This window comes from Pantherophis guttatus, chromosome 4 (assembly GCF_059756535.1).
Source record: "Pantherophis guttatus breed Tessera chromosome 4, ASM5975653v1, whole genome shotgun sequence".
Taxonomy (NCBI): Eukaryota; Metazoa; Chordata; class Lepidosauria; order Squamata; family Colubridae; genus Pantherophis; species Pantherophis guttatus.
In genome coordinates, this window is record NC_142066.1 from 55,365,161 (window position 1) to 55,387,643 (window position 22,483).

General features: G+C 37.4%; 1 protein-coding gene and 1 long non-coding RNA gene across 2 annotated transcripts; both read right to left on the minus strand.

Moving 5' to 3' along the window:
• Positions 1-1,317: 1,317 nt before the first annotated feature.
• Positions 1,318-5,402, minus strand: LOC117665017 (la-related protein 6-like). Its single transcript, XM_087894528.1, has 3 exons — positions 5,273-5,402; positions 3,705-3,928; positions 1,318-2,665 (listed from the first exon to the last, which is right to left on the minus strand). The coding sequence occupies exons 1-3, from the start codon at positions 5,400-5,402 to the stop codon at positions 1,589-1,591; spliced, it is 1,431 nt and encodes a 476-aa protein (XP_087750654.1). The 3' UTR covers positions 1,318-1,588.
• Positions 5,403-10,775: 5,373 nt separating this feature from the next.
• On the minus strand, positions 10,776-22,352 carry LOC148114105 (uncharacterized). The gene is made up of 5 exons (XR_015733846.1): positions 22,244-22,352; positions 20,835-20,952; positions 16,984-17,137; positions 15,653-15,864; positions 10,776-12,232 (listed from the first exon to the last, which is right to left on the minus strand). It is a non-coding gene; the product is annotated as an uncharacterized LOC148114105 (long non-coding RNA).
• Positions 22,353-22,483: the final 131 nt, after the last annotated feature.

Genomic DNA, 22,483 nt, shown 5'->3' on the forward strand with positions numbered 1-22,483 from the left:
CCAAAATGCAATGAGAAGCCCACAAGTTGGTTATATACAACATTTTTTCTTTCAGGAAACAAATATTGAGTAGCACACTTCCACTCATACTTCTTATTTAACCAATAACTTTCAGGTAACAGCCACTGATAGGTTTCCATTCTAATACCCTCTGAATGTTTTACTAAACTGATGGGAGCTATTTCCATAGGCTAAACTGTGTTTTGCATGAACTAGCATTTTCTCCTTCCTATGTTGAGTTTTACGACGATGGGATTTTGCTTTATTTTAAAATCACAAATGCTAGAAACTGAGTCATGGACCAGAGAAGGAGCCGTTGAATATGTCATTGTACCCAAAGCCGTAAAGGTGAATGATCTCAAAGTTCACAGCTGTTTGGTTAACCCAGTAATGGTGAACCTATGACACCTACACCAAGGATGACACACTACATTTTGGTGACTTCCCATTACCCAGCAACTATTCCCAAAAGTATATATCATTCTAAGACAGATTTTGGAGGCTGTAGAGGCTGTGTGAGAATGAGATGTATTCTCAGTGGCCTGTGGAAGTTGCACAAGAGAATTGCGCTCCTGCACTGCCTCCTGAGCCTTTAAAAAATCATGTGGGAATGCAGTGTGCTTTTATGTGATTTTTGGAGGTGGCAGAAGAGCATGATCCAAAGTTGCTTCAAGAACAAAAACTTAATGGACCCAGAGCTACTTCAAGTAGGTCACAAGGAAATGTCAACAAAAAACAGCCCTGAAGGCAAGCAGTGTGTGGCAGATCCTGGGGAATCACACACAATTTGACTGTATTTTTTAAAAATAAAATAATAAATTGTGTGTGTTTGTGTCGAGGTGGGTGGGGGGTGCAGCAGAGTCAAGTTAGGCATTTTCTGTCTTTTTGATATGCCTAGCCCAATGGGTTCACCATCACCAGGTTAACCTGTCCAGTTGCATATGGCTAGGCTGCCTTTACTTGAACAGATTGTAGGCCAAGTAACAAGGAGACAATGTGTAATCCTTGCTGCTCTTGGTTCCTTGTCCTTGTCCAAGGCTTTGGGCAGAAAAACAAGAGAGGCAAAAGATCTTTGAAGTATCACTTTTTATTGTCAGCTCTTGAACAACATATCCTTTATTAGTTTCTCAAGGTAAATGCTCAAAGTCTAATCAATGCACAATTTAAATAGCAATTGTGACTGTCAATCATTTAGACACCTTATCCATTGATAATACATTGTCAATGCAAAGGGTCATGTTGCAAAAAGAAAAGGAAAAAAAGTGGTGGGAAAGGAAAAACTAGAGACACACAAAATCTTGCAGTTGGGGTTGAAAAGGCAAATATTTTAAGCAATGTAAGTTGAAAATGGAGATGAGGAAAGGAAAGAGAGAGAGACTAAGTAAGGAAAACAAGAGAGAAATTAAAAGTATCTGCCAATTCATACAAGGCAGTTTTACACTGTGCAGGCTATCTCTCTCTTTTTCTCCAGAGCCTTCTTATTCCTTCGACTTCTGGATTCCTTGGAACTGAACTCATTTCAAAGAATGTTGTACATGCCCAATCACCATGCATAAAGATTTCACCCCCTGCCAAGAAATCACAAAGTTTATTGTTTTAAGGGAGCTACCCCTCTCCCTCTCCCTCTCCCTCTCTCTCTGGTATTGAGGAAACCCTTGGTCCCATCAGGCCCTCGAGGAAGGCGGATCACTGTAGGACAGACAACTGCTGGTTTACAGAAGATTGTGGAACGTGGTCGGGGACCTAAGGACTCTGGGTTCTGTACATCTGATTGATTATTGGGTGGTCCATGCCTCTTTTGTGTCCCCAAGTTTTCTGGACCTAGTCTATTTCCCCAGGAGGTGTTGGATGGTTTTTGTAATTCTGATGTGCCTGACTTTGGTGCAGAAATAGATGAGGGGAATGGTGACCCTGACAATGCTTTGCGTAATTGAAGAGGTTCTGCATGTGATATGCTGGAGGAATTTGATTTGAAGGCCTGACCTGATGAGTTGTAAGGCTTAGTTGTACACCTGCCTGGAGGAGAAAAGCAATTCTGAGGAACATTAGCAGAAGAAACTGGGATACTATCTGGTTCTGTAGATGAACTGCAGGGGAGGGAGTCTTCAATGCCTTCTGATAACTTGTTGGCCCATTTTCCAAAAAGCATGGGTATCTCTTCAATCTTTTCATTATCTTCTTGACTGACCACATTCATCTTTTTGAGAGTAGAGAGGTTGATCACTTTGATGCTTTGCCCAGGAGAACAGAATTGCTTGTGGATGAGCCCTTCAAAAGCCTTTCGGGCACTCTTCAGCCTTTCATATTCCACCAATGCACACCATCTGATCAAAAGCTCAGGATAAGAAGAGGTAGCTTTCTTCACCGCTGAGGGGAGTTTTTTGCCAGGTCTGAAGATGCGTATGCAGGCAATGTCACCAAAAGGTCCAAACAGCTTTGAGATTGTATCCAGGAAGTTTTCTTGAATCAGGAGTGAAGAAGAATCGGATTCTTCACACGGAAGGACATTCCATGCAAGAAGCGTCTTGTTAAAAGGGATGTTTACAAAAGACTCTGGGATAGGTTCCTTCCTTCTCACCTTGGTCCCGTCTTCACTGAGTTCCAGCAACTTTGAGAATTGCAGAGCATAAAGGGTCACTCGCCAGTTCCAAGTTAAACGTTTCATCTAGGTTTTTTTTTTAAAGAGAAAAATATCAGTAGTGAGTAAGATGACCTTGATAAAGATATGCAAGCTTTCTTGACAAGAGATAACGCGTATTTTAAGTTCAGAACATACAGATAATATTCAGAAGTAGTTCAAACCTCCCTAATTCCCTAATTTTATTAAAACTGTAATAATAAAATCTAATTCAAACTTAGCAAAAAAAAATTGGAAGGAAAAGTGCAAGAAAAAAGTTGCCCCTAATTCAATAGGACAGCTGCACGAAGCACTAGATAGAAAATTATTAAAAAGAACTGCCTTTAAGGGCTAATTGATCTATCCTATCGTGGCCACAGTCAACAAATTGATGCATAGCAGAGAAATAGTTGTCTCCTCCTAGCTATTTGCTCACCATGAACAAGGTTTTAGAGGTGCAATGCCTTGAACAAGGAGATTCCATTTAGCAATGATACACCAAAAGTAAATACTGGAATTTCTTCTTTCATAAATTTGTTAACAGAATCCTCTGAATCCAGCTAGGCTAGTGTCACATCTTGTGACTTTTCAGTTCCAAACTATATTAATTATATTTTGTATTCTAGAAAGCAAAAACTTGAGGCAATGTCTACTATGTTTCTGAAATAAAGATCAAGGAAACATGCCAAATTACCAATTGCCATTTCCAATTGCATCAAACTGGACTTTAAGTGTTGATCTTTATTCAGAAAATATAGAAAAGGTAAGGAAAAGAGCCGGATTAGAAAAATCTATTCACTCTTAAACACTTGTAACATTTAAAACCATTCATCTACATACATTTGGAAAAGTAGGATTCTATCTGAGTATAAAAACAGTGACCATTTTTCTTTCATTAAAACAACTATAATTGTTATCTACATTTCTAAAAGATATCTTTTTCAGTTTTTTTCCCAGTCCTGGGAGTTGCCATTCCAAATATGGAAGGACATCAGATTGGGGAACATAAGACGTTCAGATTCTTGGATCCAAGCAATACTTAACATCTCTCTTTACAAACAAACATTAAAAAAAAAAAATTACCCACTTTTTTTAAAGTCGTTAGAAGTTTTATGCTCACATATCCTAATTTATTCCTTTGTATATGCCTCAGGAGGAATAAATCTTTGGACAAGTTGTCATCCGAAAAGTAGAATTCAATTTGCGACACAATTTTTTTAATCAGGAATGGATCTGGGATAGTGAAACCGCTGCTTTCAGAGGTGCTTGAGTTGAAGTAATTGAAATTGTACGGAGCCCTATCCAGGGATAAAGAAAAAGACCAAAAAATTTAAAGCCGATGTCTTAAAATGTCGTTTATGACTTAAAAATACAGTAACATGGGTCAAATGTGGATAGAATTTTATTGCATATCTGCTATTTGCTCCTATTGTACTGTAAGTTAACACATGGGACCATGCTATAATTTGGTCTGTCTTTAGTTTAGTGTTGTATAAATGCAGTGATTGTGGCTTGCAAACTGTAGCTTTTTGGCTTAGCATGCTGTGTGCTTCCTCTGAATTTGGTACAGAAATGGGGCAATTTTTGAAAGACCACCAAAAGTCTGTGATATTGTAATGGTGGACAATATATGGCATTGACCACAACCTGACAAATTTGGCAAATAATTGCAAGCTAGGGTAGAATCAGGACTGGAGAAGGGATTGCAATCTTATACCATCTTCAAACACTCTCTTCCTCATGGACATACATAAATCTGAATACTTGGAAGTTCCAGCAAATGTAAATGCACTATTTCTTATGAAATAGTGCCATCTCATCTAACTGACCCTGGGAGGTTTACAACAATGCCTCCTGAAAGGCCATTGCACTTTAAGATGGTATTCTTAAAGTAATATTAAAGAGGAATTCTGCCTGCAGCATTTTCTCTGCAATGGAATTCAATTATTTATGATTTATTTTATTAAACAAATTTATATAGGTACTAATCTCACAGAAGTGACTCAGGTTCATGTAATAAGTAAATAAAACTACAGTGTAAAAACAATCATTTTTAAAAAGAATTTAGAGTTTAGCAAACTCTGGCCAAGAAAACCTGGATTGCTATGTTGTTGTCATGTTATTGAGGCTATATAACAAACTACATAATTAAAAACTTCAGTGACAGAATGAATGCTATCCAGCAAAATTGATGGACATAATAGGATTGGGTCCAGATGTCACACTAAACTATTATTTGCTTAGCAAAGGTTAAAGCATAATTGACTGTATTAACTTAAGCCTTAAATCATGGTTTATAAACTACAATGGGTTTTTAAACCATGATATATGGCTTATGTTATACAATGACTAGTATCACACAAAGTAAGCCAAACCCAAGAAAGCAGTGTATATCAGCTGAATATTGATTAGGAATTTTGGGATCTCTGCTCTCAAAACCTTTAAAGAACACCAGGAAGCTTGAAATAAAGGTTGGTTTTTTCAATCTGGAATGTTTCCCTTGATGCATGGAAGATATTTCACCACCAGATAAGCTCAGCCTATCTGCTTCTCATTGTTTTTTCTTCTCTTAAAATAACCATTTGTTTATCACTCAGCATTTAGTTCAGATAAGATTTTACCCATAGAAATAAGTGGAAAGTGTTGCTTACCTAACCACTATATTCTCTTGTGGCACAAAATTATTTCTTGCAACCTGAGAAAACGAAGGGAGAGGATAGTAGCTGAGGGACTGGATTGGAACTGGAAAGAAATATTTCAGCTGGGATTCACACCTGAAAGCCATTGTAGAATAGATTGCTGCTTCTTTGAAGATAACACAAGAGAAGCCCTGTAGAAAAACAGCATTTTTAAAATTACTATTCGTTGCAAACTAACCCAGTTCAGATAAAGCACATTATGCTTAGCATGATGAATGAATCCAGGTACAGACATCCAAGGAAGCTCAAAAGTGAAACATCCTCTTAAGAAGACTCAGAAGAAAATTAGAAATAAACAAGCATCAACCCAAAGTAACACCTAACTAAAAAAATTGTTGCAGCAAAATCCTAGATGTTTAGAAGTTGCATTTCTATTATTTTGCCCCCAGGTACAGAAGCGTATGATTAATTCAAGGTTCCCTTGTTGCAACTTCAGACTTCTCCTTGTTTCCCCAATCTAGGTTGGAGCAGAACCACAATGGTCTTTTTTCATAATATTCCTCTGCCCTGTGCAGTACATACAAATTGAGAAGAGGAAAAATATTTTATCACAGGAAAAATAGAAATAATAAACATGTTCTAATCTGTCAAGTAATACATTTTAGAAGGAAATTTCAGATTATCTGAAGTACACTTTCCAACCACTCACACCACATGAACTCACTGTTGTAGCTATAAATAGTTGTAACTATTGCACTAGTTCACCTGAATTTGAAAAATGCCCTTCAACTGCTCATTCCAGATATTATTTGTTGGCCTTTTACAAGTCATCTTGAAGAAGAAAAAGCAAAGACCGAGAAAATGCTAACCTGTTGAAAGATAGGTTAAGGGAAGGTTTCAGGAAAGGGACCATCAACTGCTCCCGCTTGACTATTAAAGCGATTTGCTGAAGCCTACTGCTGAAACCAATCTCCATCTTAAAGGTAAAGAGCTGCATCAAGGATAGAATGAGAGGCATCAACCAAACTAATAAACTGTAGTTGATTGAGGCTTAGTCACAGCAATTTTTTTGAATATATCCTGAATTCACTAAACATATTATACCAAAAGACTGTGTCTAGTCTTGTTTTGGTTTGCATATCATGGATGTGGGCAGTGTGTTTCATGAACCTAGCCATAACTTTTGGGTTCCTTCAACATAGTTCTAAGCTTAATGTGTTCTGGGCATCCACCCAGTATTGTTTATTCAACAACCCTGATTAAGCATCCTGTTTGTCAGCTTCAATTGCAAGAATACAGCCATGCACTTAACTTGGCAGTGTTACAGAAGTGGTTTATCACTACCTTCTATAAGATTTCCTCCCCTAAAATCTGATTCTGCTTAGCTTCTGAGTCTAGATAAGAATTCGGCTTATTAATAAAATATGGTTCAGGTAGCCACTGGTAAGTGTGCCATGCAGCCATAGAGCTTGTATTTGGTGTGAAAGCATAGCCATTCCTCTTTTCTCTTGCCTCTCTTCCCCTCCTCCTGACTGGGTTCCCACATCACATTCCCAGGTTGGATAATCTGAAGATTGCATTGTCCCAAAAATGGACAGCCTACAAATCATCCCATTAAGCTACTTATATCTAGTGTTCAGTAGTGTTGCTTCTGTGTGTTTGTGTAAAATCTGGCATCAGAGACTTTTAAGAGATCATTGGCATGCCACTCTGATCACCATGGGTTCAAGCAACATACAGCGACTGAACATTGCATGTCACAAGCCAAAACCAAACAAACCATAGTATGGCTAGGCTGATGGTTAAATGCAGCCATATTGTGCTTTCCTTCTCCTCATGATGAAACTGAGGGATGATTCCAGACTTTCTTTGCTCACCAAAGGGAGAAAAGTCTGCATATAGAGAAATAAATCACCCTGGGGTCTCTTGCTGTAGGACTGGAAAGTTGGATGGGCACTGCTCCAATCATAGTAAGAGGGGAATAACCCCAAGATGCTGCAAACATGATAAACACATGCCAGTAGTCGAACACCCAAATGTTGAGCATGTGATATGGGGATGCTGCAACAGGTTGTACATGTGAGGACTGGTCATGTCACCTTTTTCAGCGCTGTTGTAACTTTGAATGGTTGCTAAATGATTGGTTGTAGGTTGAAGATTACCTGTAAAGGCATTTTGGAGTGTGATTTTTTGTGATAAGATCACTGACTCTAGTGCACAACCCTACCCACACTATTGCCTCTGATCAAGGAGAGGAACTATGCCATCCCAGTAAGTGATTAGACATGATCCCTGGTGTTGATACTTATGCAACTTATATAAGTTCTATATAGGATTAGTACAATTCTAAAAAGAAAGGAAAAACATTGAAAAGTGGGAGAATCAAAAGCATTCTTTCTGTTCTTGGTTGATTGTAACCCCCCCCCCCCAGGATTTAGGAATTGGTGTTTTTGCCATCAACAACTTAATTGCGCACTCAGAAACCCTAAATTGGGGCATATGAAACTGTGTTGTTTCTGCTGGAGACTGCTGGGGGCCCAAAAGAGTCAAGACGGCAGCATTGCTTCTGCTCCCCTTTAGTAAATTGTGAGTTCCTCTTTTTCTCCTTCTTAATTTTATCTTTTCTGCTATAATTGCCTTTGAAGTTCCTGTAGGAATTTGGGTTTTGGCAGATACAATTATAGCTTCTTTCGTACATTATTTAAATGCCAATGATTTTTTTAAAGAACTCTAAAATTAAAAAAAAAAGAAAGACAATTAAACAGCTAGCTTTTCAAAGGTTTTCATTAACTGTGACTCGCTGGAGTTATATAGGAGCTTGTGTTACCATAGATACTGTTGCTGGAGTTATTGTGGTCTCAAGCTTGGTCTGTGTTGGTGCTGGGTGTTGTCTCTTGCAAATATATATATATGTGTGTATGTGTGTGTGTGTGTATGTATGTCTATGTTTGTACACCCACAGAAAGATGTAGTCTTCCTTCTGTCAGCTCCATCTGTTGATTCTGAAATGCAGTTCTCTCATTTAAAACGCAAGATTAAAAAATAACCCAGGTGCAAAACTGAACCCACTCCCCTCACCCCACCCTCCCAAAGAAGAAAAAATTCTTATTATTATAAGAACAGGCATGAGCTGGTGTTTTTGTTTTTGCTGTACATATTGAATATTTAATGGGGGGAGATGAATATACGTATCTGAATTTGCATATTTTTTCTTATTTATTTTGAAACATTTATATTCCACCTTTCCAAATTGCCTTTCATACTGCACAGCATGGAAGCTGCATTCTAAGCTGAACCCCCATTTGGTCAATTAAGATGATTGTAACTTGCATCAGTTGTGACTAAATTAACTCCCATTGATTTCAGTGGTTGGGTTCTCACTCAGTGCTAAGCTATGGTTTGTTTTATGTTTTACTGAACAAACCATAGTAGTCTGATTCACACATTACCCCACTGCATCTGAGTTCGGAAAACTCAAACCAAATGACATTATGTTAAGACAATGTTTTAACTTGGCCAATGGGTTTTCTAGAAGAATGATTAACTAGGGAAGAAACTCCATTGGCTTCCTGAGAATACCACATTTAAGTTCAAAATAAAAGAGCTAAATTGGGCTGATGAAAATGAAATACCAGTTCAGATTCACAAATTTGAGTATGACTTACCATCTGTTTTTTACAACTTTTACAAAATTTGTACTACTCTAGATTTTAGAGTAACTAGCAAAGTAGGTTTGTGCCCTGATTTAGCCATGGCAATTCTCATAGGAAAACAGAATATCCTTAATGAATCTATTAGAAATGAAATGAATGTAATATATAAATGAAATAGTGCCAATTTCTCTAAGCTGGTGTACTCCAAATGTGGTAGAATACAACCCCAATCATACTTAATCAATTGTGTTTATTTTTCCTCATTCAGTTGTGTCTGATCCTCAGGTATTGCCTGAACAAGACCCTCAGTTTCCTTGGCAAAGTTTTTTCAGAAGTTCTTTTTTCAATGCTTCCTTCCTAGGGCTAAGAGAAAGTGACTGACCCTAGGTAGGGGGTCAGCAACCTGCGGCTCTGGAGCTGCAGGTGGCTCTTTCACCCCTCTGCTGTGGCTCCCTGTCACTCAAAATATGGGTCACAACTGCCAATGTGCGACACCCGCCAGCACACAATTTATTGACCTTTTCAACACCTGGTAGGCCAACCATGGATAAATCCAAGAAAAGAAAAGTTTCAGAAGAAAACAGAATGTTTAATTCAACTACATAGGCTAGTTTTGTGGCCACTCAAGAAATAGTCAGGCATGGGAAAGATTTTGTGGCTCCCGGTGTTTTCTTTTCTGTGAGAAATGGGTCCAAATGGCTCTTTGAGTGTTTAAGGTTGCAGACCTCTGCCCTAGGTCATCACTTGTCTTTATGCGTCAGGTGGCACTAGAATCTCCCAATTTCTAGGATGCCTTAACCATTACATCAAACTGGTTATCAACAATGCTTAGAAACTGCCAAACTGGTGGGAGGATATGTGATAAAGGTAGTCAGTGAGTCCACTGTGTAAATAAAAGGTACGTGCTGAGCTTTTGTGGCTGTGATTTTTTTTTTTACTTTCTGCAGTATACTCCTGTCATAATGGGGCTTCTACTTTGGCTACTATTATTATCAGAAATATAACTTCTGTTCCCAAGAAGCACAGTAAGCAGATAGCCAACAAAACATTGCAAATTGCATAGGCTGCTGGGAGCCAGACTCTTGTTGTCTTCTACACTTTTATGGAATGAAGCCCTGTAGGGGTTTGAGGGCACTTAGGCTACACTATTTAGGCTGCAGAATAGCAGTTGTCCATTACATGATGGTACTGTTTCTCAAAATATGAGCAGCAGAGTGATCTACAGAGTTCCATCCAACCTTTTCAATTCATGGATCAGAACTGTTTTAGCCCATTTTTCTCTGCCTGAACTAATAATCAGCTGGTTTTCGAGAATAAATAAATGGCTGAAAATTGGTTCAGAGAAATGTATAACGTAATCATACAAATAACAACTTTAATACTATAATTCAGAAAAATGAAAATAGCAAACAATGGATTAACTGATTGTGAATCTATATGCCTTGAGCTAAGTAGAACTGTGATCTTGCACAGATAACCCAAAAAAGAAAACTTCAAGGAGAAAAATACAATAATTAAATATATGTATTAAGAGGAATTTCATTAGGCTGGAGATCCACTTGCAATCAGAAATTGCTCCCAGAAAACATTATTGGCCAACAAAGTTTGTGCTAAAAGTTGTTGTTATAGCATGGTATACATAAAATATTTCAAGTTTTAAATAAATTCCTTATTTTGAATTTAAAGTTTTGGGAGAATATTCAGCTTTAAAAGGAGGCATGTGGAAATGCAGTCATAATTATTATTTGCCAAAATAAATAAATAAAACCAAGTTTCCTGGTCTTATAGATGAAAAGTTAAGAGAGGAGATGTTTATGTAACAGGGTCCCTACATTCGTACTTATAATCTACAATTGGACAAAGTTCTTTAAAAATTCTCTCTTTATTGCCATCAATTAATTATTTGGATTTATGCAGCACATATATGATAGCCATTGTTCTAAGGAGGCCAGTACAAACATATATTACTTAGAAGGTATTTATTAGAATCTTGATTTTTAGTCTTGATTTTTTTTCTCCCCAAGAATTCAAAGGAGCTTATAGAGCACTCTCCATTTAGACTGAGAAATAGTAAATGGCCCCAAATCATCCAAAGTGTTTCTTTGGCTGAGAGTGAATATGCATGCCTGCACTTCTAGTTCAAAACATTTTGTCTTGCTGACCTTTCTTTTAAAATGTGCAGCTACATGCATAAAACATTTGAAAACAATGTGTCTCATAATAAGAATTCTTGTTCAGGAATCAGTGTAGAATGTAGTTGCAAAGTTGGAGTGGCCATTATGAATGTATGTACCAGCCTGATTGTTGCTAAAAAAAAAAATAACATAACAGGTTCCTGATCATTATTGTCAATACACTATTAAAGGAAAAGTGTAACTCATGGAATCATGGTATTGTAGAATTGGAAGAGACCAAGGATCATCTAATTCAGGGGTGGGCAAATGTGGTCCTTTTACAACCTGTGGACTTCAACTCCCAGAATTCCTGAGACAGCTTGGGTGTCTCAGGAATTCTGGAAGTTGAAGTCCACAGATTGTAAAAGGGCCACATTTGCCCACCCCTGATCTAGTTCAACCATCTGCAATGTATAGAAAAACTCATTAAATCATTCTCAAGCCTCTTCTTAAAAACCTCCAAAGATGGACAACCTCCCTTGGCAGACAGTTCTACTGCAGTACAGATTTACAACTAGGAAATGTTTCCTTATATTTATACAAAATCCCCATAGCTGCAACATAACCCCATTTTGGGGGTAGTTTTGGTAGCAATGGAAAATAGCTTTGGACCATGCTACCACAGATACCCCATTTCGCCCCATTCTTCTTTTCTTTAGAATGAATACCCCAAGTTCTTTCAGCCTATCTTCATAAGGCATGATCTCAATTTCTGAGTCTTCTGGGCTTTTCAAACCCATCAATATTCTTTGAGAAATATGGTGCTCCATACACAGTACTTCAGAAGGGGTCTCACCTGTACAAAGTACAGGAAAAAGAGGAGTTCATGCATCTTTGGTACAATGTTTCATATAGGGCAGCCTAGAACTGTGTTAGTCTTCCCAGAAAGTGCATCATGCTGTTGGCTCATATTCAGCTTATTTTCAACAACTGCAGTCAAATTCTTCTCCAGTATAATGCTTCCAGTTTAAAATAACTCCAAGTGAGCTGTAAGACAATCAGACTTTGGACTATATATGTCCCTTCCAATTATATTGTAATCCATCTTTCACGTGTTTTAGTCAGAATGACCAATATTCATGGATGAAGTATAGCACAGAATATCTGAAGAGCCACAGGTTAATTTCTCACTTTGTAACAATCGGGAATCTGGAAGTCAACAGATGATAAAGTTAGGACAAGTTGCTCAAAGGTCTTTTTAACCTGGTCAACTAAGATCTTTAATTCTTACACCAGTGGAAAAAAGAAGCAGAGAAAAATAGAATTAATCTCAAGGAAGCTAACAAGGATTTTACAAGAGCATGAAATATTAGAGCAAATCAATTTTGTTTAAAAAGGAACTAAATGCTAAAACACTTTGGAAGAGGAGTTCATAAGAATTTAAAGGTGAGTTTTCATTCAATGATATTTTAAAAAATTGTGAAAGAGCTGAGAAGCTACTCGGTTTTTATAGTAGAACCCAACTGATTATTCATATATACAATACAGTACCTTGCCCTGCATCCAAGCCACAAATGACACACATTATATCCTTTCAAGTCTTGCAAATGGTTTTTCCTTCCTTGGGTCATGGTTGGAGAGCTGCAATCCTTAAAGGGCCAGCCCAGCATTTTGGTACTTTTCCTTTCTCTTGTCTGCTAAATAATTTATTTATATTTGTCTCTATGTTTTATAATTTCTCTTTCTGCCCATAGGACACAAGTTGGTAAAGAGAAAGTCATTCTGAAAGTCCTTCTCAAAGGAGCGGCCTCAGCAGAACCTCTCGCTCCAAATTGCCTAATTGAAATTTCTGGAATTCAAAATCTTGGATTGCTGCCCGAGGCCATGGCCTCCATGGCCTAATACTTTGCATTGTAAAAATTAAGTGGTCTCCAGCTGTTTCCTGATATGGGCAAATCAGAATATATGAATTACTGTGCAAGACCCTTGGGCCTCTGCCCCTATCGGGTGACATTAACAAGGGAGAAGCGTGCTTGTCATAGATTCTTATAGTTCTTCTGACTTGCCTTTCAGCTACCACAAGCCTCTAATCAAAAGACAGGCAGCTCTGCTTTCCTAGCTGTAAATCCATTGTTTAAGACAGCTCAGCCCTCAAAAAATGTTGAGGAGCATCAGGGCTTCATTAGTAGTACTGCTGCAGATAGATGCTAGCAGCAGGGGTGGGGCACCCTGGGCCTGCAAAAACCACCTAATGAGCCAGCCTAAGACATGCAGTTGACATTACTTAGGTTTTTAAAAATTTGAGTTTCTAAGCAATGTGTGGGGGGAGGGGAATACCAGATGAAATATTAGTCAAGTACTTGGCAAAGGCCTGCAAGACATTTCTTCAATCCAAGAGAATGGAGGGAAAGAATAAGCTGAAGTCTTCAAAAACCGAATCAGTTTTATTTAACCATTGGCCAACTAGTATGGGGAATGATGGAAGATGTAGTCCCATATACTTGGATGGTATCAGATTATGGAATGCTGCATTATAGTCTTTCCCCCTTCATTGTCTTGGTCTACAACTTTTTTAATTACAGGCTAAAATTTTCTGGCTGCTTAACAAACTTCATTTTATGATTGGTCAAGATCCTGTAATATAACAGGATTCTAATCCAAGGCATCTGGAGGAGTGCAGATTGGAAAACAATAATAACTTAATAAAAGAGAGCATCTGAGGATGGTGGCAGAGATTTGGGGAAGGAGTTGGAGGACTGGTGTTGATTGAAACTTTTGGGTTGCTGGCCACAGAAGAAAAACTATATAGCCCAAGGATGAAGGAAGATACAGAGGGAAAGGAATAGAAATGCAGAGCAATCTGGAGATTTGAGAATCCATATTCAATGTTGTGCTGAGCCTAACAATTCTTTCCATGCATAGGATGCATAGGATTATTTTACACTGGAACATATTTTATTCATGCAAAACCTTCCTCGGTAGTTAAAAAACAACTGTAGTCAGTTTATGCTTATGCCATCCCTATAAGATAGAGCAAACTAAGAATCAGATACCACACAGGCTTAAAACTGTTCTATTAGAATTAGAATGGCTGTAGAAGAACAGAAGCTTTTAAGTATGACTGTGCTTTCCCTCTTTTATCTTTAAAAAAAATGGGAGTCGTGTTGTTTTTGTAAAACTCTTTGTATGGCTTAAGTCCCATTTCCTGCCTTAGTAACAGACCTTCCTCTCTTCATCAATGCCCTCTATATGCCCTCTGCAGATATCCACTCTGATTTAGGGGACAATCCTAAATGGGTGGTCTGATGATACCTCCCTGTTACAGAATTGAATTGAACCCAGCCCATAGATTATAAAACCGTAAAGAAAGCACTATAGCTTTCAACTGTGATTTTCCAAGACCTCTTCAGTAATAATGGATACGTGAACTGGTCGCCAAAAAGGAAAGCCTTCCTCCAATCTTATCTCAAAAAAATGTATTCTTACACATCAGACTTGCTTCCTTAGGCGCTGTCCAGGTGCTGAAAAGAGACAGTTTCACTCTCAACAGAAACACGCTGAGTGGGTGGGTAAATGGATGTAGTTCTCCATTCCACCTTGGACTTTCCTAATTACAGTGTGATTAAAGGGTAGTTGAAATGTACGCTACTCCTTCAGGCTGGAGTTTTAGCCAATTCCCAGCTGCTTTGGCATTTTTGCAAAACAAAAGGTTTAATTAACAACCATCCACGCATTTCCTCACATTGCTGGCTAAACTTCAGTTTTAATGGCCTTTTCATATCCATCCAAATTCTTTACATGATTTGTTTATCAACTGGTTGCCTGTGGGCCAAATCCAGCCTACAAATGTTCACTCTTTGATCGTAAGTAATACATTTCTGTTGAGACCAAAAGCAGATATCTGAATCACAAACAGCTTCCAGGCAGCATGTTATTTCTTGAAAGCCTGGGATAGTAAAAAGTAGGCCTTGAGCAATTTGAGGTAGTAATCCAGCCGATGTAGCAGAGCGAGCTCCAAATCTCTTAGAAATGCAGTGCTTTGCCATATTTTTACACTAAAGATAGAAACAAACTTTCTACACATGCAGCCCATGCATTTTCTGCTAGAGAATCATGAAAATCAATTGGTGTGTTAAACCATTGAAAGTATACCCAAATGAACCCTCAAAAAGTATCTATCATCTCCAATATCATCTGTCCTGAAAAGCTAAACAAAATTACTTCAGGGCACAAATAATTTTAAAGAATTATCACCTGGCCCCACTGAATGCCCTTCTTTAGACTGCAATTTGTAACTGAAACTACTGTATTGTAAACGCTTCTCAATATGAAATATACACATAGTATCATTTTAATGGCCAAGAATATATAAAGTGAATGCAAAAAAAACCTCCTGCTTTCAATGCAAAAGTAGTACAAGAATCATAGTAGGATCAGATATTTTAAGTTCTTACATCATTTCTGGAAAGCAAGAAAAAGGTTTCAGGATCTAGTTTTCATTCTATGCTATTCATACACCAATTTTTGACCGGGTTTTTTTTTCTAAAAAAGCCAGACAAAGTCTTCCATTCATTTCTGTACTCAAAACCCACATTTATACTGAATTTTGCTTTTTGTATGTGCCATTACCTCAGTGTTGCCCTTAGTGGTGGTGTAAGAAATGTCCATCTGGGTTCAATTCCAAGTGGGAAGAAAGACACTGGAAACATGCAGGCTGTTTGGAAAGGTGGTTTAATGGTGGACAGGACCACATGGTTTGAAGTCCCGGGTAGCTGACCACATGGAGTGGAGAGTGAGATATATTTATACCCTCTCTAGGGCTTTGAACTTGCTTCCTGTTCCTGTGAAAGAAATGTATTCTGATTGGTTGTCAGATTCCCATGGGGCCATGCAGGGATAACTTTGTAGGTTGTCTTGAGTCCCTTTATCTTTATCTTTTATCTTTTATTAGATTTGTATACCGCCCTTCTCCTTTCGGACTCAGGGCGGTGAACAGTCAAAATAAAACATTTGTACACAAAAGTTAAAATAATTTTAAAAATAATTAAATGAAATTTGGCCCATAATTTAAAACATTTTAATTACAAATCAGTATCAAACTTTAAAACCAACATGGAATCAGGCCAGCCCGGCTAACTGAAAAAGTAAGTTTTCAGGGCCCGACGAAAAGTCCCAGTGTTGGTTGAATCTTGCTGGGTGATGTAATCTTCCCAGGTGCCATGTGGTGAGATGGGTAGAGGGCTAATCCTATTATGTCCTGAGGGTGAAGATTTTTTGTGTTGTAAATAAGCTGGCCCAGCCTTTTGTCTTGTAGATAGATGGCCCAGTCTTTCTGGGGCTCTTAACAAAGGTAGGGGCTGCTTTCCAAGAGCATTATCTCCTTTTCCTCATCCAGGGAGGTATAATATTCTGCCTTTTTAATATTTCCTAGAATATTTCATTCTTCTAGGAGAGGGGTGGGTGCTAACTTCCTACAGTGGGCACACATACATTTTCTGATCTGTCACCAGTCTGCTCTTTGGGTGGTATACCTATCACTACTGTAATCAAGTCCATCCATCTTGTTACTGGTCGTCCTCTTCTTTTTTCCTTCTATCTTTCCCAAAATTATAGGCTTCTCAGTGGAGCTGAGATTTCACATTATATGTTCAAAATATGATAATTTGGGCCTAATCATTTGTGTCTCAGATAAAAACTCTGAACTGATTTTTTAGTTATATTTTTTTCGCTTTTGTTTTTGGTGGTTTTTTGGGTTTTTTTTTGGCTATTTATGATATTCTCAGGAGTTTGGTCTATAATCAAAATTCAAAAGTATCAATACTCTTCCTATTGTACTTTCAAAATCCAGCTGCTGCTTGCATTGAACATCATGAGAAAATATTCCGTGCACAGTTCCATCTGTGCAAGCATAGACACATGGCATCTGAATATTTTTTCAAAGGCCTTTATTGCTACCTTACCTAGTGCTAGCTTGCAGAATATTTCTTGATTGCTTGTTCCTTTATTGCTTTTTGCTGATAGATCCAAAAGACAGCGATTTTCTAGGATTTCAATATCTTACGTCAATATCATATATTCTTTTTTCAGTTGTTTGAAGAAGAGTTTTGCAAGATTCTGAAAAATGAAAATCCAAATGACAACATTTGCATTAATTTGGGAAGAGGTACATTATGCAAAGATCTAGCTCTCTGGAGAGACTCTAATGCTGAGAAATGTAGAAGATGATGACCAGCATATATGAATTCAGTTACAATGGCATGAATACACGACTGGAAGACCAGAAAGACTGAGTTAGGGTCAGAGAAATTCTCATTAACAGTTAATAAGAACTTTGTTGGCACATAATCAATCAATCAATTTCAGAAGGTATTCAATATGTGAACTGAAGGAAAGCTTCCTTGATTCCAAGTAACCTTCTTCTTTATCTTTATTTGTCAAGAAGTCCTTACAGACATCTGAAAGTTAGTTACATTAGTCTACAACCCATTCTGAGCAACACAGGGGACTGTTAAGGAAATGTGCTTACACCCTCTTCAAATTTTAAAACTAGAGGAACTGGGGAAAGAGGTTGTACCCATTCCAGTACTCTATCCTTATTATAGCTCCAATCATATAGCTAAACCTATCTCTTAATTATAGAGGTTGAAACGTCTGTCAAAATCATAATCAAATATTTTCAGTGATGTAGCTGAAACTAAGTTGAAAGCAGCTAAACAGCTTCCAGTTGAGCAGACTTTGTGTAAACAATGGATATACTTTGCTTTTAGGGAAAAAAAATTATTGGGAAGTTTTATTCTTTGTTTTAAGTATTTTCCTCTTGGTCTGTTGACACATTATAGAAAGAGGCTGTTTGAAGCATGTCCCTTAATTTTCATTGTTTCCTGGACTAAATGTTTGATGTTGTAGCACTGAGAAGTATAACTGGTGTATTTTTACATTAAACAAGGTTTGATGTTACCCTGGTCTTTTTGCTGGCGTTTTCCTGCCCTCTGCTGGATCGTTTAGGAATACCAACAAAATAAGGTATTCTTAACAATCTGTCAAATTTAGGCTTATGAATAATTTTCATGACCAATGCTCAGACAGAATCTCCATATATAGAAATAGTTGGTCTCTTGAGAATTAAAGGCTTGGGATTCCAACAATTTCCATGATGGACTTTTCAGTAGAAACATCCATTCGACTACAAAAACCAGCAGACAGTTGGACCCCAAAAAACCCTCTTCCCTGGTCCAACAAAGCAATGTTGGTATTATTATCCATTTTGAAATAGTAGGAAAAGCAATGTTGTACATCAAAGCCCTCACTGAAGCCATCTTCCTATAATATCTGGCATTTTAAGATCACAGTTTTATATTTTGTGGGCCCAGAAAGCACATTATTTGTATGGACAGCACATGTGTCTTCCAATTTCTGCTTTCCCCAGCAATGCACTTCAAATGAAGCCAGTTCCTGTATATCTGCTGTTTTGTTAAGAAAGGCAAAATTCTAAATGCTACATTCCATTCAGAATGAGAGAAGGTGTGCCTGTTTTCTTCCTACACAGTATATAAACTTTTTCTTCCATTGTGAAATATATTGAGAACTTTTCCTGTTAGTCAGCTAAAATAAGTTTCAGCTCCCCCATAGCAATGATGCTAGCAAGATATATTATTGGGGTTATACCATTAGACAGATGCTCCACTACCAAAGCAACAACCCAACATCCCACAAGAGAAACTGTAGGATTTTGTTTAAATGAGCCCAAACACACTGCAGCAACCCGGAACAACAGAAAAAGGAAATGGAGCATCTACACAACACATTCCAACAAAATGGAAACTCATTCAATTTTATCAAAATGTTCCTGTCCACTCAACCCAATACAGCACGACCAACATAAATCCTAAAAAGAAATACACTACCATACATCAAGAATATCTCAGAAACCACCAACAGACTACTACAACCAGATGGAATCAGCGTAGCACACAAGCCAAGTAAGTCCTTCAAAACATCCTAAGCAAACCAAAAGACCCCCAAACCTAGAAGACGAAAATTCTTTAATTTCACAACATGTAGACAGATTTAATCATAGTTTCAATTGGGAAAATGTGACAATTCTAGACCAGTCTAAAAATGCTGGGGAATTTCTAGAAGCCTGCCACTCTGACAAATCAGCCATCAATAGAGACACAGACATTAACAACATGTATAGACTATGCAAAAGAGACAATCAACCAGCCCAAAAGAGAAAAAGACTACAGCACCTCTCCATCAATAATCAGAACTCAGATCATCATAGATTAACTCCAAAGTCAACTTCAGACCAACCATCAAATAAGCAATACCTCAATCAAGAAACTGCCAAAGAGCCATCAATAAACAGCCCAACCAAAGAATCTCTAAGACTGCCCCCACCCACACAAACAGGCAAGACACCAGAATATAAACTGACAGCAAGCAGCACTCCTTACTAGCACTGATGTTACCTAGTTAGGATAATGAAAACAAGCAAGCTCAGAGAGCACTGGGGACCCCTCAATCTACATACAGTAATTAGAGAGCCAACTTGTATCTATCACCACTAGAGGACAACCTTTGCTTATAAAATAAAACCGGGGAACTTGACGGTCTTTGAGTATAACATCAGGACTTTGTAAGCTACTGAAAGAGGAAGCAAAATCAAAGTGTGCCTAATTATCTCCAAGTGTGTTTAACTACCATTAAGAGTGGGACGTCCACTTCTTTTGTGCTCTGAATGAATATAAAACTACAGGATAAATGTTGGTTCCCTAATGTCAACGGACTAGAAAACTAGAGGCACAAGTTAACTTCAGGAATAATTAACCATTTGGCACTACTTGGTTTACTTGTTAACTTTCCTTGTTCCAGAAATTAGGATTCCAACATTTCCTGAGTTATCTAAGGAAGTACTGAAATCCTATAATTTTAGTAAAGATTGAGTATATTTATTAAGACTATCTTCAGGTAAAACCCCTGAAAAAGTAAGCCTACAACCTATCCTACTGTTTCTGCCCCAAGCTTTGGAAATCATTCTAACAGTAACAGAGTTGGAAGGGACCTTGGAGGTCATCTACTCCAACCCCCTGCTCACACAAGAGAATGTTATTTGATGTGGCCAAAGAGGAGACCCTGTTCTATCACAGTGCTTGGAACATCATAACCCACAAGGTGAGATTGGCCCAGACCTTACTAGGCTTCAGGAAGAACCTTAAGACATGACTTTGTCATCTGGCCTATGGATCCAGAGAGGTTGGTAGAAAACTTGCTAAGGGGTTGTGCTTTTTAAGAAAATGAATGGAGCTCTCTTGCTGATTATTGCTTTAATAGTTTTATCATTTGTAATGATTTTTGCAGTTATTCCTTGGTTGACTTTGCATTGTTTTCTAGATTCTTTACTTTATACTCTGTCCAGAGTCACAGTAGCAAGGTGAGTGGCTATATCAAATTAATAAATGAATTAATTTATTTCCCCATCTTTAGCAAATATTCATCTATTTCTCTCATTTTTAACCACTTATAATTTGCAATTATTCACTCTATTTCCCTACCAAACATTAAGTAGGTCTTCAATTATTCATTTTCAGACTCATATTCCTTATGGAACTATACAATTTATCTAACGTTTATTGTACATTTGAGTTCTACACCAACATAACATTATTCACATACAAAAGTATTTGCACAGTGAAATATATTACACAGGGGGATATCACACATTAATGTTTTATTTTCTCCCCTCTCATTTTATTCACTAAGCCCTCCACTCCAAATTGTACTCCACTTCTGAAATATTGCTAATATTTACCTCTTGTACCTTTCCAGAAGACTTTTGCCAAATATCTTCCAAGCACTTTTAATAAATGAATCTTCCTTGCATCTTGTTATAGGGAAACAGGATCTTTCAATTATTGGATACAGATGCACTGTTCAGAAGATACAGTAAGTATGCTGTACAGCCATAAGCAAATCACCTTAGATTTCTGCAGTTATTTACACCAATAGCTTTATCATTTTTCAACATTCTCACAGCATTTATTTCATGTGGTCTTATCTTCCCTTGGGCATTGTCATTTATACGTATTTTTTGTTTTTGTTTTTCACATAGTATCAACCGCATATAATTTCTAAAATACTCCCACTTTTCCTCTTGTTGGTTTCCTCCACATTTCATTATTTTAGTTTAGTTTAGTTTAGTCACTTAACTAGATACCTTATTCAAACTATTTCCCATTTTTTAAAATTTCCATCCAACTCATCCTGTATTTTCTTCCATCTTTTAATCTTAACCAGACCCTGTTCTTTGACGTAATTCTTTGCAATTCTTTTCTTCTGTATACATAGGTAGCATTTTCTCTCATCCTTGTTTACAGCAACATTTTCTCATGAACATTTTTCTCATCTGGTCTTTCATTTCATCCTTGTTTTTATACTTCCCTTTACACACTTTCTTGGCACTCCATGAGAATCAATTTTCAGTCTGTTCCAAGTACATATCCTCCTTTTTCACACCCATTTTCCATTTGATTATATTCTAAGAAAGGACCCAAATGTTCTCTTTGTCTTTCACTTCCACTTTCCAGGTTCATTTCCCCCAAAATCTACTTTCAACACCATCAAAAAAGTGTTTCTCCCTAATTGCTCACCACTCTTTTATTCCTTAATTCTCTCTTTCATCATAAAATTATCAAATCAATCATGGTTTTGAACTTGCATTTCTTTTACTCTGTCTAAGTAGAATTATTAAACTTTGTATTTAACTTAAATGGTTATTTTTCCAAACAAATGCTCAGCAAACGCCATGTTTATGTCTCTGAAAAGTTGAAAATATAGTCCATTGTGGATGAAAAGATAAAAATGTATACTGTATCAGAAAGAATGAATTGATGTTATCTAGGTTATTGAGTATATCAATGAAAAGTAGGATTTGTCAGCTGCTGTTATTTGTATGTTATACTCCAGTGAACTGTGATAAATAAACAAAAAAATAGATGAGATTTGGGAAACATTATAGAACATTATGAGTGAATGTGATGCATGGAAAAAATTAGTCTGTTAGATGGTATGAATGGATGGGTAGGAATGAGAGAGAAGACCATGAACTAACTCCCATAACTACACTCCCTGCATGTATTCTCAATTCCCCTTTACAAGAGGAGGTCACCTTCCTCCAGGTTCACTGTAGAGATTCCATTCCGGTTTATCCATTCAATTTACCTTCTTTCCTTAGTTTCATTCATTAATTCATGCTCTTTAATCCATTTATATTCCAGGTAGCAATCTTCTATTTTGTCATCAGACAGATCCTGACACTGATTTCTGTTCCCTTGGTGAAATAATTTCCATGTAATTTGCACATCATTACAAACATTTTTTAAAAGGTAACTTGATCTGAATGGGATTTAATTGACATTCAGGGATTATTCTCTTCCAGAAAGATCCATTAAATCAAACTTT